Source organism: Dromiciops gliroides, chromosome 2, assembly GCF_019393635.1.
Source record: "Dromiciops gliroides isolate mDroGli1 chromosome 2, mDroGli1.pri, whole genome shotgun sequence".
Lineage (NCBI taxonomy): Eukaryota > Metazoa > Chordata > Mammalia > Microbiotheria > Microbiotheriidae > Dromiciops > Dromiciops gliroides.
Genome location: NC_057862.1, coordinates 72,553,513 through 72,569,161, shown reverse-complemented (window position 1 = coordinate 72,569,161; position 15,649 = coordinate 72,553,513). Strand labels below are relative to the sequence as shown.

Here is a 15,649-nt window from a genome sequence, read left to right as displayed (position 1 = left end):
TCTCTCATTGTTCTAGCTTGACAATATTTAACCAGTTGTGCCTTACGGATTGGGAAAGAAAGACTAAAGGAAAGTTTTCTATAAAGATTTCTTTTATGCAAAATTGTCATTAAGCAGATTATATTTTTCTTCCTAATCTAAATTGTTGCTGTTTTGTTCAGAATTAGAGCTTAAAAAGAGACTGTGTAGTGGCCAAGTATCAGAAACAAGAAATATTTAAATTCACCTCCCATGGTCTTCCCAGAATCATCCATTAGTTCCCAAATTCTTTTACTATTGTATTGTATTGTATCTTCATTAATGTTCCTCTCTACTGACAGAAAAATTGAGTTGACTTTGTGTGTAGCTGAAGTCATGTTAGAAGACAGATAGCCTTTTTACCTTAATAAAACAAACTTAAGTTAACTTTCTAAAACTTTCTACTTGAGTCTCCTTAATCTGTAAGTACCAAGTATTCTGCATTTAGTGGGGAAATGAGATTTTTTCCCCCTTTCTAATTAAATCTTAATTAATTCCTTTCCTAAATACAGTAAAACAAAACACTTACTGACCAACAAATATTTATGGAGTACCTGCTATGCCCAAGATTCAATATGTTGGGGATAAGGAAGTATAAAGTGAAGTTTCTTCCCTCAAGGAGCTTATCATCTTAGTAAAATATGTACATATATGAAAAGATTGCTAATAATACAGTATATTATTTGATAATCCATTATGGCCTCCTGTTTTTTCCTGCTGAGTTTATTCTTGTAATTTTGTAAAACTGTTTAGATAATTGTAAAGCTTTTGTCCACTATTGAAACATTTCATTATACCATATGGAGAAGTAGGAACAAAGGGTGTCATAGTTTTGATTTTAAAATGACTCCTCGTTTTTTGTTTTTTGTTTTTTTAGTGAGGCAATTGGGGTTAAGTGACTTGCCCAGGGTCCAACAGCTAGTAAGTGTTAAGTGTCTGAGGCCGGATTTGAACTCAGGTACTCTTGACTCCAGGGCCGGTGCTTTATCGACTGCGCCACCTAGCTGCCCCATGACTCCTCGTTTTAATAGTTAATTATGAGGTAGTGAAAATATTGATGAAGAAAGCAATTTTATTAAGAGAATTAGTGAACAAGATTTTCACCTTTAGTGCTTTATAAGGACTAAAATGTCTAACATTCATGAATAACATGTTATTGAAATCTATATAATTATTTGATCTCAAATAAAACAGTGGAATACAGTCAACTGTTAACTGACTGGCTTAAGCTATGCATTTGTTTCTGTTACATCAGGTTGAGATACTAGAACACGAATACGTGGTTTTTAGAGCTTTATAAAGAAGCAGGCCTAAAAGCAAGGAAATCCACATCCATGAGTCTCATTCCCTGAAAAAATCTAAGCATTAAAACAAAGCAAAATAAACACGTTCCACACCAACAGATGATAGTATAGTGTTGTGTTGCTTGTCTGATGTTACTTTAGAGAAGAGTAAATGGACGCCTGGTAGGTTACATGGTAAATGGCGTGTTTATATTTTTGCAAGTTGTATTGTTAAAATTTTGTTACTGGAGACTTTTTTCTTCATTGTCAGCACAAATCCTTGTTTATTAAAGATTTAGCTTGAAGGAAATTTTAATTAATTACAGGTTCAGTAAATCCTGACTGGGAAGCTGCTGTGCTGTGTTTACAGTGAATGGCCTTCATGTGCCGATGTTTCACTCCTGTTCTCTCTGCTACCTGACAATGTGATTTATGGCTGTTGTTTTCTACCAGTCCACTGTTTGCCCTCTAGGAGGGATTGGTCTCCTGAGCCTCCGTAATAACAGCAGCGCTTTCACAAGACATCTTTTAATGACAACGGCCCTGCATTCAGTAAGTCAGGCTAATTGCAGACGTACCCTATTAATTGCAAAAAATAGGAGAGGTTACATATTTTACAAGCTTTTAATTTGAAATCGCCCGAGATGATTTGTCTTAAGTGTTTGGATAGAGATGTCTATGGCAATATACTGTTGTTGCGACTCTAATTCCATACTATTGGAGAATACTGGTATCAAATCAGGTGAAACTTGATGTGTTTCCATTCCAAAATGTGGTTAATGTCCTTAGAGATTGTGTTTTAACTAAGAACAATGTTTATATTGCTTTTTAGGAGGGGCAGGAGAGGAAAGGTAAGGAAATGTCATTTTAGTTTTGCTTATTTGTTGCATTTCCTTGTGATTATAATGGGAAAATATGTATTTCTCAAAAGGCAACACTGAGGAGCTTATTTTAAAGTCATTATCTAGAGATGGATAAGAAAATGGGTATGAAGCTTTTGAGAGGCAGCATTATTTCCTGATATAACTTATATGTACCTGAATTCTGATTTAATCTCTGGCATTATTTGAGGCATGAAAACAGTTTAAAGATATTCAACTTCTTGTGGCTCTGTAAGTACGTAACATTCCTATTTCATTAGTTAGGAAATGTGGGTAGAAAATTCATATGGAAGTCCTCTCTTACCCTTATTTTTCATCTACCCAGCTGTTCAAATCTGCCATAATGACTTATAAAACCTGTTGCTCCTCTCCCAATACCTTGGTAGAGATGGGAACCAAAGAATATGACAGCCTGGGTTGAGAAGTTAGAGTTGGTGAGTCGCCTGGATCATTTCTTGCTGGATATTCTAAAAGCAGGGCCTTTCTGGCCTGTGTTGTGGGTTCTGAAGTGAAGGGGAAGTGATGATAACCGGAAATAGCAGTGTGGGAATGAAAAAAAAGCAGGAAATGATATTATATATTTTGTCTACTTAGTACCAGACAGGTGAGGTAACTCCCTTGCTTTTATAAGTCTGAAAAAACTAATGGCTGATAAAAGATTGAAGGAGGGAAACCAATTAGAAAGCTATGTGATAGTCTGATTGAGAGGTGATGAATGAGGGTAGAGCCTGTGGGTTTGGCAAGAAGGGGAGGTTTAAAGGAGAGCTTGTGAAGATAGAAAGGGCAAGATTTAATTCTGTCTCCACAGTATCTCTTGCACCCATTCCCTTTCTCTTCATTCACATATCTGCCATTCCACTGCCACTCATTTGCCTCAGTGCTTATCCAGAATCTCACATGCTGTAAACTACAGGGGTTGCATGTTACCTCTAGGATCTAATATCAACTCCTGTTTGGGATTTAAAGCTTATCATAGAAACGTGGAAAGACATGGATGAATGAAGAGCAAAGTAAGTAGAACCAGGAAAACAAATATATGCAATGACTACAATTTAATTGGAATGAACAGCCATAAAACAATCAAAAGTTGAATGTTAGAGTGTTGTTGTAGAGTGTTTGATAAACCAGGCTTTGGGGGCAAGAGTTCATTATTCAGCAAAAACTGCTGTGAAAACTGGAAAGCAATCTGTCAGAAACCAGGCATAGACCAGCATCTCATACATATACCATGATTTAGTCAAAATGATTGAAACAAACATATTAGGGGAGCATGGAATAAATTACCTGTCAGATCTATGGATAAGGGAAGATTTTATGACTAAATAAGAGATACAAAGCATCATGGAAAGTTAAATGGATAATTTTGACTATATGAAATTAAAAAGGGTTTTGCACAGACAAAGCCAATGCAGCCAAAATTAGAGGGAAACAGGGATAAAAACTTTTATAGGAAGTTCCTCTGATTAAGGCCTCACTTCTCAAATAAACAGGAAACTGAGCCAAATTTATAGAAATAAGAGCCTTTCTTTAATTGGCAAATGGTATCAATAGGTAGTTTTCTGAAGAAGAAATCCTAATAGTCATGAAAAAATGCTCTAAATCGCTAATAATTAAAGAAGGACAAATTAAAACAACTCTGAGGTACTACCTCACACCTATTAGATAGTAAAGGAAAATGACATGTTGGAGGGGACATGAAAAAATAGGGACACTAATGCACTATTTAAAAAAAAAATTTGATTTATTTTTTTTGGTGGGGCAATGAGGATTAAGTGACTTGTCCAAGGTCACACAGCTAGTACGTGTCAAGTGTGTGAGGGCAAATTTGAACTCAGGGTCCTAATGAATCCAGGGCTGGTGTTTTATTCACTGTGCCACCTAGCCGTCCCCCCACTAATGCACTATTGATGGAATTGTGAATCTATCCAGTCATTTTGGAGAACAATTTGGCATTATGCCCAAAGGGCTATCAAACTGTACATACCCTTTGACTAATACCACTACTAGGTCTGTATCCCAAAGAGATCAAAGGAAAAAGAGAGAAAGGACCTACCTATATTTTCAAAAATTTTTATAGCAACTCTTTTTATGGAGGAAAAGAATTGAAAATTGATTATCAGTTGGAATGGCTGAACAAATTGCGGTGTATGATTTTGATGGAATACTACTGTGTTACAATGAATGATTGCAGAAAAACCTGAGAAGATGTATATCAACTGATGCAAAGTGAAGTAAACAGAGCCAAGAGATCATTGTAAACAGTACTAGCAATACTATCAGGATGATGAACTGTGAAAGACTTAGCTATTCTGCTCAATGCAAAGGACAGTTCCAAAGAATTCCTGGTGAAAAATGCTGCCCAGTCTAGAGAGAGAACTGATGAATCCTGTATTTTGAAGCATATTTATTTCACTTTATTATTCTTGCTTTTTTATTGGAGGAATGAAACATGACTGATATGGAAATACGTTTTGTATGAACTCACATACACCTGTATATCATAGTTTTCTTTTTCATTGGGTGGGGCAGGAGTTGGAGAGAGGAGAGAATTTTGAATTTAAAATAAAAAAAATGTTAAAGAAAACAACAAAAAAGAAAGTGAATGTTAGAAAATTACAAAGAAAAAGCATTATCTATAGGGAGAGTTGAGGAGGAGGGAGGAAGAAAAATTCAGAAAACAGAATTAGCTCAAAGACCTTAACCTCATCGAGTGGACTCAAGGAGGGAATAACACACACTCAATTGGGAGGAGTAATCTATTTAACCCTATAGGAAAGTAGGAAGGGAAGAGTATAAGGAGGAAAAGGTGAATGAAGGGAGGGTAGAGCAGGGGAGGGGGCAGTCAGTAGCAAAACACTTTTGAGGAGGAATAGGGCAAAATAAGATAGAAAATAGAGTAAATATCATTGGAAGGGAATAGGATGGAGGGAAATAGTTATGATTGACTACAATGGCAAAACGTATGGTACCTACTCTGCTGGGCTATTGTGAAGAAAATTCTTTGTCAAGTTTAAGGTACTGTATAAAAGTTATGATGAACAGGATGCTATCAGAAAAACTTGGAAAGACCCACATGAACTGAGGCAGAGTGAAAAGTACTATATAGAAAATAACAGCAATAGTGTAAGATGATCTGCTGGGAAGCACGTAGTTATTTTCAGCAAGGCAATGATTAAATATAACTCTGAAGAACTTATGAAAATTGCAGTACCACCTACAGAGAAAGAACTGATAGTATCTGAAAACAGACTGAAACACATTCTTTTTTGACAATTCCTCAGTCTGAAGTTTTGTTTTTATCTGTATTCTCTTACAACCTAGCTAATGTAGAGTTGTTTTCCATGACTACTCATGTATAATTTATATTGAATTGCTTGAGTTCTTGGGGTGGGGGAGGGAGGAAGAGAAGTTGGAACATAAAGTTAAAAAAAAAATGATGTCAAAATTTGCTTTTACAATTCAATGGACATCAAATCATTAAAACTGAAGTTTGTCAAAAAAAAAAAAGAAAGAAAGAAAAGAAAAAGCATTATCTTGGGGCAGTAGGTGGTGCACTGGATAGAGCACTGACCCTGGATTCAGGAGGACCTGAGTTCAAATCCAGCCTCAGACACTTGACACTTACTAGCTTGTGTGACCCTTGGGCAAGTCACTTAACCCTCATTGCCCCACCAAAAAAATTAAATTAAATTAAAAAAAAAATGCAAGGAAGGAAGAAAGAAAGAAAGAGCATGATCTAAAAGAAGAGGCCTGAGAAGACACCTACTCACTACTCCTTTTCAAAAGTAGATGTGTAATGTTGCATATAGTTTTTTTAAAAAAATTTTTTTATATATAGTTTCAATGTCTGGATTGGTTTCCTGATTTTTTTTCTCGTCTTTCTCTTAATTTTTTTCTCTTAAATAATCTGTTCTATACAGGTTTACTCTCTGGAAAGGGGAGGAAGAGGATAGAGGGAGAAATTTAGGTGTTATAAAACAAGATGTCAATAAAATTAAAAAAAAAAACCATTTTTTTTAAAGTTCTTCATGACTCGACTCCTTCCTGGCCCCTCTCCGACATTCTTACACTTTTTTTTCTACAAGATTTCCACATTGGAGCTTTACTGGACCACTTCCCATTCCTTTGAACTTAAACTTCTCCTGACTCTGCATTTGCACTGGCTCTTTCTTCTCTCCTCAATCTCTTAGTTTCTCTGGCTTCCTTCTGACATACAAGAGGCTTTTTCCAGTTTTCATTTCCGCCTCCCAGAACTTGTTGCTTTCCCTTTTCCCAATTACCTTCATCTCTTTTGTTTATACTTGTGTATATATATGTTGTCTTCCCTGATAAAATATAAGTTCCCTCAGGACAGGGGCTTTTTCATTTTTGTCTTTATATTTCTGGCACGTAGTAGACACCTAATAAATGCTTATTGATTGATTAGTATCTTTTGATCTTATTGATTGAAAAGCATCTTTTATGTTACTATGCATCATTCTCTGCCACAGACAGATGAACTTGATGTTGAACTGTATGTATCTTAATAAGAGGATCATACCCCCCAAATCATTTGTTGGACCTGAATATAGGAATTAGAGCTATAAATATGCCCTCTTACACTTGGGCAAGGAAGTATGATTGAAGTGTGTCATTTTGGGAGCTCTAGTAATGCTCAAGTAATTTCTGCCTTCTACCTTTTCCCTCCAAAGTTGAGGGGAGGGGGCAGGGAAGGACCATGAAATAGAAAAGAGGGCAAGTTATGATGGAGACCAGCTGATCGTTCCTTTCCCTTCCCTCCTCCTATTTTTAGGTTATAATGGTGATTTCCCCGGCTTTAGTAGACTAGGAAGACCTGTTTTCTCATGTCTTATACTGAAACTTAATTCTGACTTCACTAATTCAAAATTTGTGAATTAGGAGTTGACACTAGTTAGTCCAGTTTACATTACCATATATATTGCAAAGTAATAAAACTGATAAATTAAACTTGATACATCTTTTTTAGTCCATTAGTGATCTACTTTGTGTAATATTTACTTTGAATAGCCCTGACAGAAACATGCACAGAAATATTAGAGACGCCGCAGTTCACCTCATAAAAGCCATAGGAAAGCAAAGATCATGATTATTTTGCGGCAAGAATTTTATCTTTTTTTTATCCACATGTTTTGCTTATAATCACTTAATAAATGTTTCTTGAATTGAGGTGATGATACAGTTTATGTCTCCTCAGGACTTTTGGAATTCTTTCTGGAAACTTGTTGTTTTCTTTTAATAATCCCCTTTCAGGGGGCAGCTAGGTGGCTCAGTGGATAAAGCACCGGCCCTGGATTCAGAAGGACCTGAGTTCAAATCTGGCCTCAGACACTTGACACTTAGTAGCTGTGTGACTCTGGGCAGGTCACTTGACCCCCATTGCCCAACCAAAAAAAAAATAATCCCCTTTCACCTGACATTTGTTCTTATATCCAGTGAGGTTAAAAGCAAAGAACATTTTGGAGGGATAAAAACTGCTTTGTCACATGTGATAAGTTTTCTAGTCTTATCTTGAGATTTTTATAGTTGTATTAATCTCATTTTAATTGTTGGTCTATGGGGCAATGTTGGTTTAATATAATAAAGTGAGTGGTGAGTAAAATTGTCAGTGTTAAAAAACATGCTTAGGGAACTATATATACATTAATTTGTTTTGGGATCCTTTAGTATGAAAGATCACTGTAGGATTATTCTTATTTAATTTGGCTTCTGCTAATAAATTTATGAGAACATTTTATTGCTATTTAAGGTGAAACTCATTCGAGAAATTGCAAGATGTCATGGAATTTTGATTACTTCATATTCGTACATTCGATTGATGCAAGATAATATTAACAATCATGATTGGCATTATGTAATCTTGGATGAGGGACACAAAATCCGAAACCCAAATGCTGCAGTTACACTTGCTTGCAAACAGGTATGGCCCTTTAAAACAGAACAAAAGGTATTTCAGATTTTATGTTTATTGTTTTAGTCCAGTCCTTTGTGACTGCATATAGGGTTTTCTTGGTAAAGAAACTGGAGTAGTTTGTTATTTCCTTTTCCAGCACATTTTACAGATGAGGAAACTGAGGCAGGCAGGATAAAGTGACTTGCCTGGGGTCACACAACCAATAAATTTCTAAGGCTGGATTTGAACTCAGATATTCCTTAGTCCAGGCCTGGGCATACAGTACAGTTCATTCAAACAGCTCATCAGCTTTGGCTGATGTTCTGCCAGATGGCAGAATCCTTCCTATACCTTCCTATTATCCTTCAAATACTTCATTGGTTCTATAAACTTATACATGTGGATGAGCCATTTTCTCCACTGGCATAGATCAGGGCTTCTTAAACTTTTTCCACTTGTGACCCCTTTTCGTCCAAGAAATTTTTACATGACCCTCGGTAGATAGGTATATAAAATAGGTACACATAACCTTTGACTGTTGCCAGATTTTTCACAACCCCCACATTCAGTTATGTGACCCCATATGGGGTCGCTACCCAGTTTAAGAAACTTTGGTGTAAATCACAGTGTGCACAAATCTTCTTATCCTTTGTGTTTCCTAGCCATAAATCCATGGAGCATATACCCAAGCTCTGCAGGCTTTTCTCTGGCTTTAATATTTGCCAGTGAAACTCTCAAGCTATCTCTTATTCTTTACGTTTGCTATAGCTACCTAAATGTATATGTATGTGTGCATCACTACTTTTGTAAGTCATCATTGGTGATAAATTGGGACCTACTTATAACTCAGCAAAGATCTTTCCATGTCCCTTTGCTTAACAATTAGAAAGTGCTGGATATGTTTATCAAATTGCCACTGTTTTTGCTTTTCAGTTGTAGAATGAACAAATCTTATATTCAGTTTCATTTAGCTCAAATTAGAGCTAAATTTAGCTAACAATGAGAGCCTTAGTCTTTTTTTTTTTTCTGACCTTGGTGTTAATTTGGAAATCTTTAATACAGTAGTTGCAGAATTTTCAAATTGAGAGAGCCCCAAGTTGATATCAGTGGCACAAATTTAGTATGTGGGAATATTTTTTGGAAATGATATGGGTGTGTATTAAAGCATAACTTTAGGAAAATAAAATTATATTTTTTTAATGCAACTATTTTTGTCTTTACAAAAACAGTTTCGTACTCCTCATCGGATTATCTTGTCTGGTTCTCCTATGCAAAATAACCTCAAAGAATTATGGTCTCTCTTTGACTTTGTCTTCCCGGGAAAATTGGGAACATTGCCAGTGTTCATGGAACAATTTTCTGTTCCAATTACCATGGGAGGGTATTCAAATGCTTCTCCTGTACAGGTAAGTTATTCAGGTAACAAATATTTATAGAGTTTATAGCAACTAATTAAGGAAGATAGTTTCTCTTGTTGGCAAGATGCATATATTCTAATTTGCTTTATTTTGATCCTTAATTTATAGTCTAAGATTTTAATATTTAAAATTAGCTTTTGCCACTTTAAGTAACCAGAGGAGAGATAAAATAAAATTTAAGCCTTTGAATTGGCACTTGATAAAATAGTGAAAATGTTTTAGCATAGTAGGTTTTTTTATTCAAAATGGGTATTTAAAGCTTCATTTAAACATTAAGAAAAAGAAAAACTCCTAAATAATAATTAGAAATAATTGAGGGGTGAAGTGGGATAAGGAGGGGAGGCAGTGGATTTGTTACTTTGGCAATATACGAAAGTGTCAGTCCCCTATACTCGAATCATTGAGACTCACAACTCAGCCATGAATTAAGAGTCTTAAAGAGCTGACTGGGCAAATAAACACAGAATCAGTAGGTATCAGAGGCAGTACTTGAACCCAGGTCTTTTTGAATCTAAAGCTGTCCTCACTAATACCATCTCACTACTCAGTGCTTCCTTTCTCAGTATAAGGAACACAACAAATAGGGACTAGAACTATATTTCATTCATATTAGGAAACTCCTGAAGAGGAAACCCCTTCTACAAAGGTAGATGGGCATCTTCTCTACATTTTGTAGTTTTAGAGACTTGTTAAAGGCACTAAGAAGTTAAATGGCTTTGACCAGGGTCATGTGGCCAGAATGTGTCAAAGATGGGACTTGAACTCAGGACTTCCTGACTCTTGCTCTTTTGGAGAACAGCTACTGTATTATCTGAAACTGAATTAATAGAAATGAATTATCTTTAATGCTTTCATAAAATATTGGAGGGGAAAAGAAATAGGGGAGGATGATATGTGAAAAAAAGTGGAATGAAGATCTTTGTGTAGAGAGCTAGGGAAACTATTTGAATAATTAAAAGAATAATAATTCGGATATTTTCAGGCCTAGTTTTAAAAAATAAACAGTTCATCTTTGAGAACTTGTTTTATGAGTTCTTTTTACATCATCAAAAACTATTTAAAGAAGACACAGAATTGTAGAATTTTAGATCTAGAGAGGAACCTAGAAAGCATCTTATTCAGGCCCTCATTTGACAAACGAAGGAATTTAGGGTCAGAAATGATTTGTCCAAGGTTGTGTAGAGTGGACTAGAATGGAGTTCATCTATTTTTCAGTCTGGTGCTTTTAACACTGTATCACTTAGGAAATACAAATGAAATTATATTTATTTATGATTCATACTCTATATCTCTGGAAAAGCTAAAGAGAAGAATTTATAGAAGTCTTCCTTAGCATGGCAGTAACATATTACTAATTCCAGTAATTAAGACATATTGAGCCTTGTTTTTTAGCTTAAAATCCTCATCAGTAAATAAACAATACATTGAATAAAGATACATAAAAATACAGATTCTCCCATTAGTTTGGAAATTTTGACATTAGCTATTTTCCTCCCGGTTAAAAAAAAATAGAATAGGTAGCAAAGGACTTGTATGAACTGCTCTTGGGATTTTTTTATAAATGTTTTTTATGTGACTTTTCCATGTTTACTTTGAAGTTTATGTTATTATCTTGAATTGTAAAGCCAAGTTTCAGACACTTGAACTCCAGTTGAGGTTCTTCCTGTTCCACTGACTGGTAATTTACTAAGCTAGAAAGTCAATTTAGATTTTTCAAAAATATATCAATAATTTATTGAATTCCTTTCCTTTAAGTGAATTAAGAGTGGGTGTTTTTTTTTTCTGGGTTATGTGTTTTTTAAGCCATTAATCTATATTTAATACCCGTCTCATGTAGCTGTGATCCATTACAGAACCATATGCTCCCTTGAAGGCCAGAGTTGCCTTCTGTTTCTCTGATCACAGGGATTTTCTTGAACTTATTTAATGTCTCAGGTGGGCAGGCAGTCATCTTTGCTTATTGTCTGCTAGCTTCCCTGGCTGCAGCCTGCTCCTAGTGTTAGCTTTTGATCTTCAGTCTTGTAGATTAACAGTTCTATTTTAGCTTTTGGTCAATTATAAAATTATGTGCAAAGATTAATTTAAAAGAGTTTTTCCCCCCAACATACTTATGAGATAATCATATAAAACTTGTAGAGTATAAATGATGCCATTATTTTCCACATATTTTTGGTTAATTAAGTAAATTCCTTCATATATATTAATTTGCACTCAAGGCTTATTGGGACCATTATGCCATTTATGATTATATAACTTTTTTTGTATTGTTGACTTAATGAATCATTTCTATTAAACACTTTTTTGAGAGGTGGTAACAATACATAGTGTATTATACAGTCATGATTTTTCCCTTTTTTCTTTATTAAAGGTTAAAACTGCTTATAAATGTGCGTGTGTTTTACGAGATACCATAAATCCATACCTACTGCGTAGAATGAAGTCAGATGTAAAAATGAGCCTTTCATTGCCAGATAAAAATGAACAGGTTTGTAAAACTGAAATGCTATAATAGCCTTTTAATTGTTGTTGTTTTTTAAACAAAACATTCCTAAGTCAGATATGCACGTTTCATTCAACTCTGATTTGAATACACATTACCAAATAGTTTAGCCTGTGATCACTTTAAATAGCTCATTCATATATCTCAAGTATATGTCTTCAAGTTCACTGTTTTCCAGATGAATCTTTTTCTGTAAAAAATGGAAAGTGAACTCTGCTTTTTTGTGTTGAGAGTATTTAAAATTGTGTATTCTTGAAAGCAGTCGCAGGGGGAAATTAGCAATTGGCTATGATTCAGTAAGCTCGGTCTTTGCCAAAGTAAACAAACCAGGGATAAGAGGGCATGAAGTGACTTCAGAAATAAAAGAAAGAGGTTGGAGGTAAAGGAGCAAGACGTGCCTGGGGGAAGGTTGACATGGGGAAGTGAAGGCATGTTCCTTGATGGCTCATGGCTTTTTCAGAATATACTCCAGAGGCAGAATAGAGAGGATGATTAGAGCTTAAAAATCCTGACTGATCAAGAAAGCTGAGGCTGTCCAAGAGATGCTTCTCTAAGAACAACAAACCCAGATGAAAAGTCCAAGAGGATCTAATAGAAAATATAGTTTAAGATCCAAATGAGTTCGGAGGAGAGGACACCTTTCTTTGGAGTCACGGACAGGGCTATGAAGCATGAAAGGTGACATGAAGAATTTTTAAAAGGAAAATAGTTATATGTATCAAAGGCTTTCTTTTTGGAAGTTTTAGATTACAGTAAAGAATATTATACTAGTCTGGGATATTTTAAGACAAGTTCCATACATTTTTGCTGTGGACAAGCTCATTGCCTCTAGGCTTATCTCACTTCCTTGCCTCTGTAAGCAGAAGAGTAGTCTGGCAGCCACAACGAGCCAGTAATCCTTTTGGACCTCTCTTCTATCTCTGCCCCCAAAGGCCTTCAGTTGACTTTTTTCCTCCTACAAAAATCCCATGAAAGAGGGAGTTTTAGGTCCAACAAACAAGATTTTAGAAAACTAGATTTGCTATTCTAAAGCTTCCTCCCCCAAAACTACTCTGCAAGAGGAAAAAAATGGAGCAGTGAAGACAGGAGGGTCACAACTGGGCTTGAGAAACTGTGACTCTTTTCTCATAGAGACTGAATCCTGTAGCAGTATTTGTATAGACACAATTTCACTTAATCAAACATACTTACAAAACAAACTAGCAAGAACAGAATAGTGTGAAAGAACCAAAAAGGGGTAGAGAATGTCAAGAAAAGCTGAAAATAAAATAATGGATGAGAAAAAATTTGAGGAGGAAACAGGATTGCTGATAGAGTGAGGAGGGACAAGGGAGCTCAGATGGTCAGAAGAAACAGGAGAGAGGAAAATAGAAGGAGAAATTAAAGTTAAAAGGAAGGGAGGGAAAAGAAATGAAGAACCCTTGCCATTGAAGATCTTAGAATCTAATTGAGGAAGCAGTACACACAAAATAATTGTAAAACAATTGAAGACTGTGTGGTGAAGAAACATCCTATACATGTCCCAAGAAGAGATTAGTACCGTCAGAGAAAACGGTAAAGCTTGAAGAGGGTCTGATGTTTCAAAAATCATTTATATTGCATTTACATTAAAAATATCGATTATCCTCTTTTTCAACATCTTATGGAATAAAGGATTTACAATTTTAAGAGACATCCCAATAGTTTATGAAAGTTGTCTGCCATCAGCTCTGTTTATCAGCTATTTAAGCATGATATATCATTTGCCATTATTGTGGCTTTTTTTCCTTCCTGGTCTAAATGTACAGTCTAAGTGTACAGAACCTGATTTTTAAAAAATTGTCTTATTTATGTTATTTAATTGAATGTAATTTTATAAAATTAAAAACGTTTCTAAGCAGCTAAAACATGCTTACATTTTGGATATTGTTAGTCATATGTCTTTTTTAAGCTGCCTGTTTTTAATTTTTGCTTATATCAATACAATATCACTCAGTTTTAATTACATTTTCTTTTGATAATTTGAAAGTTCTCATTTGTATTTTTGCTTATTTTTTTAGGTCTTATTTTGCCGCTTGACAGATGAGCAACGTAAAGTATATCAAAACTTCATAGATTCCAAAGAAGTCTACAGGATTCTTAATGGAGAAATGCAGGTTAGATGAAGAAATCACACCACTGAAGTAGTGAATGGTCCAAGAGGAAAAACACTGATTTCTGGCATCTGATGGGAGCCCAAATTGTGCCCACATGTAAAAAGAATTTAGTCAGATTTGCTCTAGTCTTGCTATTATTAAGTCATTCTTCTCTCAACAGCAACACAAAATTCAGGATTCAGAGATTAATAGATATTCTCTTCTCAGGAGAGTCCTGTTATAAAAATGATATGAAGTAGAATGGAATTTGGTTTGCTATAACACCTTTCATACTTCACATAATCCCAAAGCACTTTAAATAGTAATGAGTTTGTAATAATAGCTTGACTGATATAATCATTATAAACTCAGCCAAAGCTAACACAGTGGGACTTGAGTATCAATTTTTATAGAAGGGAAAATACTAGCCATTACAGCAGGGATTTGCCTTATTCTCTTTTCTGAATAAACTCAGTGTCAGTTTTCACTTGAAACACCACCTTCATGAAGTAAGTAAACCAACAGTTCAAACTTTGTACCTTTCCTGGCTTCTGTCATAATGATTGTGGGTGCTTTTACTAGGGTGAATCCATGACAACTTGGTTTAGTGGAAAGAATGTCACCATCTGAAGCACTGTGTCACCTTCCAATACTGTAGCAGTTGGCAAAACAGATGCTTTTTATTAGCCACTAGCAAGGAAAACAGAACTGTGAACCTCTAATATTAGTATATATAAAAAATACAATTAAAAAAAAATAATGGAAGGGGCAGCTAGGTGGCGCAGTGGATAGAGCACTGGCCCTGGAGTCAGGAGTACCTGAGTTCAGATCCGGCCTTAGACACTTAACACTTACTAGCTGTGTGACCCTGGGCAAGTCACTTAACCCCAATTGCCTCACCAAAAAAAAAAAAAAATGGGAGTTAAGCTCTTGATGATTTTCAGTACTGTTATGTATCTTCTATACGTGACTGTGCATGGCCATTCAACATGTACATGTGGATATAAATTCTGACCCTTGCTCAATCTCCTGTTATACTTTAAAGCTTTAGGTAAATTAGTTTCTTTGGGCTTTAGCTTCCCCAAAACCAAATTGTAATACTTATTTAACATCAGTAGCTTTATAGAGCTAAAAAAACTTTGAAATTACTTAATCTATGTTTTCCCCTTAGCCATCTCAGATAGATTAGATCCTTGAGAGAAGGACATTTTAAAAGATCTATCAATATCACACTCTCATGGTTAATAGCCTTGATGGCAAAAGGCTTGTCTTTGTGGGGCATTTCTTTGTTTCCAGTGCTCTTGTTTGGCTCTCAGTAGAGACAGAATCATTGTCTAGTAACCCTTAGAATCAGTCAGTGAGCATTGATTAATGTGTACTAGCTACTGGTTGTATCTTAGAAGATACAAAGAAAGGCTAAAAAATAAAAGTCCCTGCTTTCAAGGATCTCCCGGTCTTGTGGGGGAGACAACATGCAAACAATGATGTATAAATGAGATAGACATGTAAAGAATTAATTGTTAT

The 15,649-nt window shown here is 35.3% G+C and overlaps 1 protein-coding gene across 1 annotated transcript in view; it reads left to right on the top strand.

Moving 5' to 3' along the window:
- The window catches only part of ERCC6 (ERCC excision repair 6, chromatin remodeling factor), a 106,136-nt gene that overhangs the window by 63,074 nt on the left and 27,413 nt on the right, over window positions 1–15,649 (top strand). Inside the window, 4 exon segments of the mRNA XM_043988972.1 lie at window positions 7,950–8,120; window positions 9,323–9,499; window positions 11,880–11,996; window positions 14,051–14,146. Of these exon segments, the coding sequence (XP_043844907.1) occupies window positions 7,950–8,120; window positions 9,323–9,499; window positions 11,880–11,996; window positions 14,051–14,146 (561 nt within the window).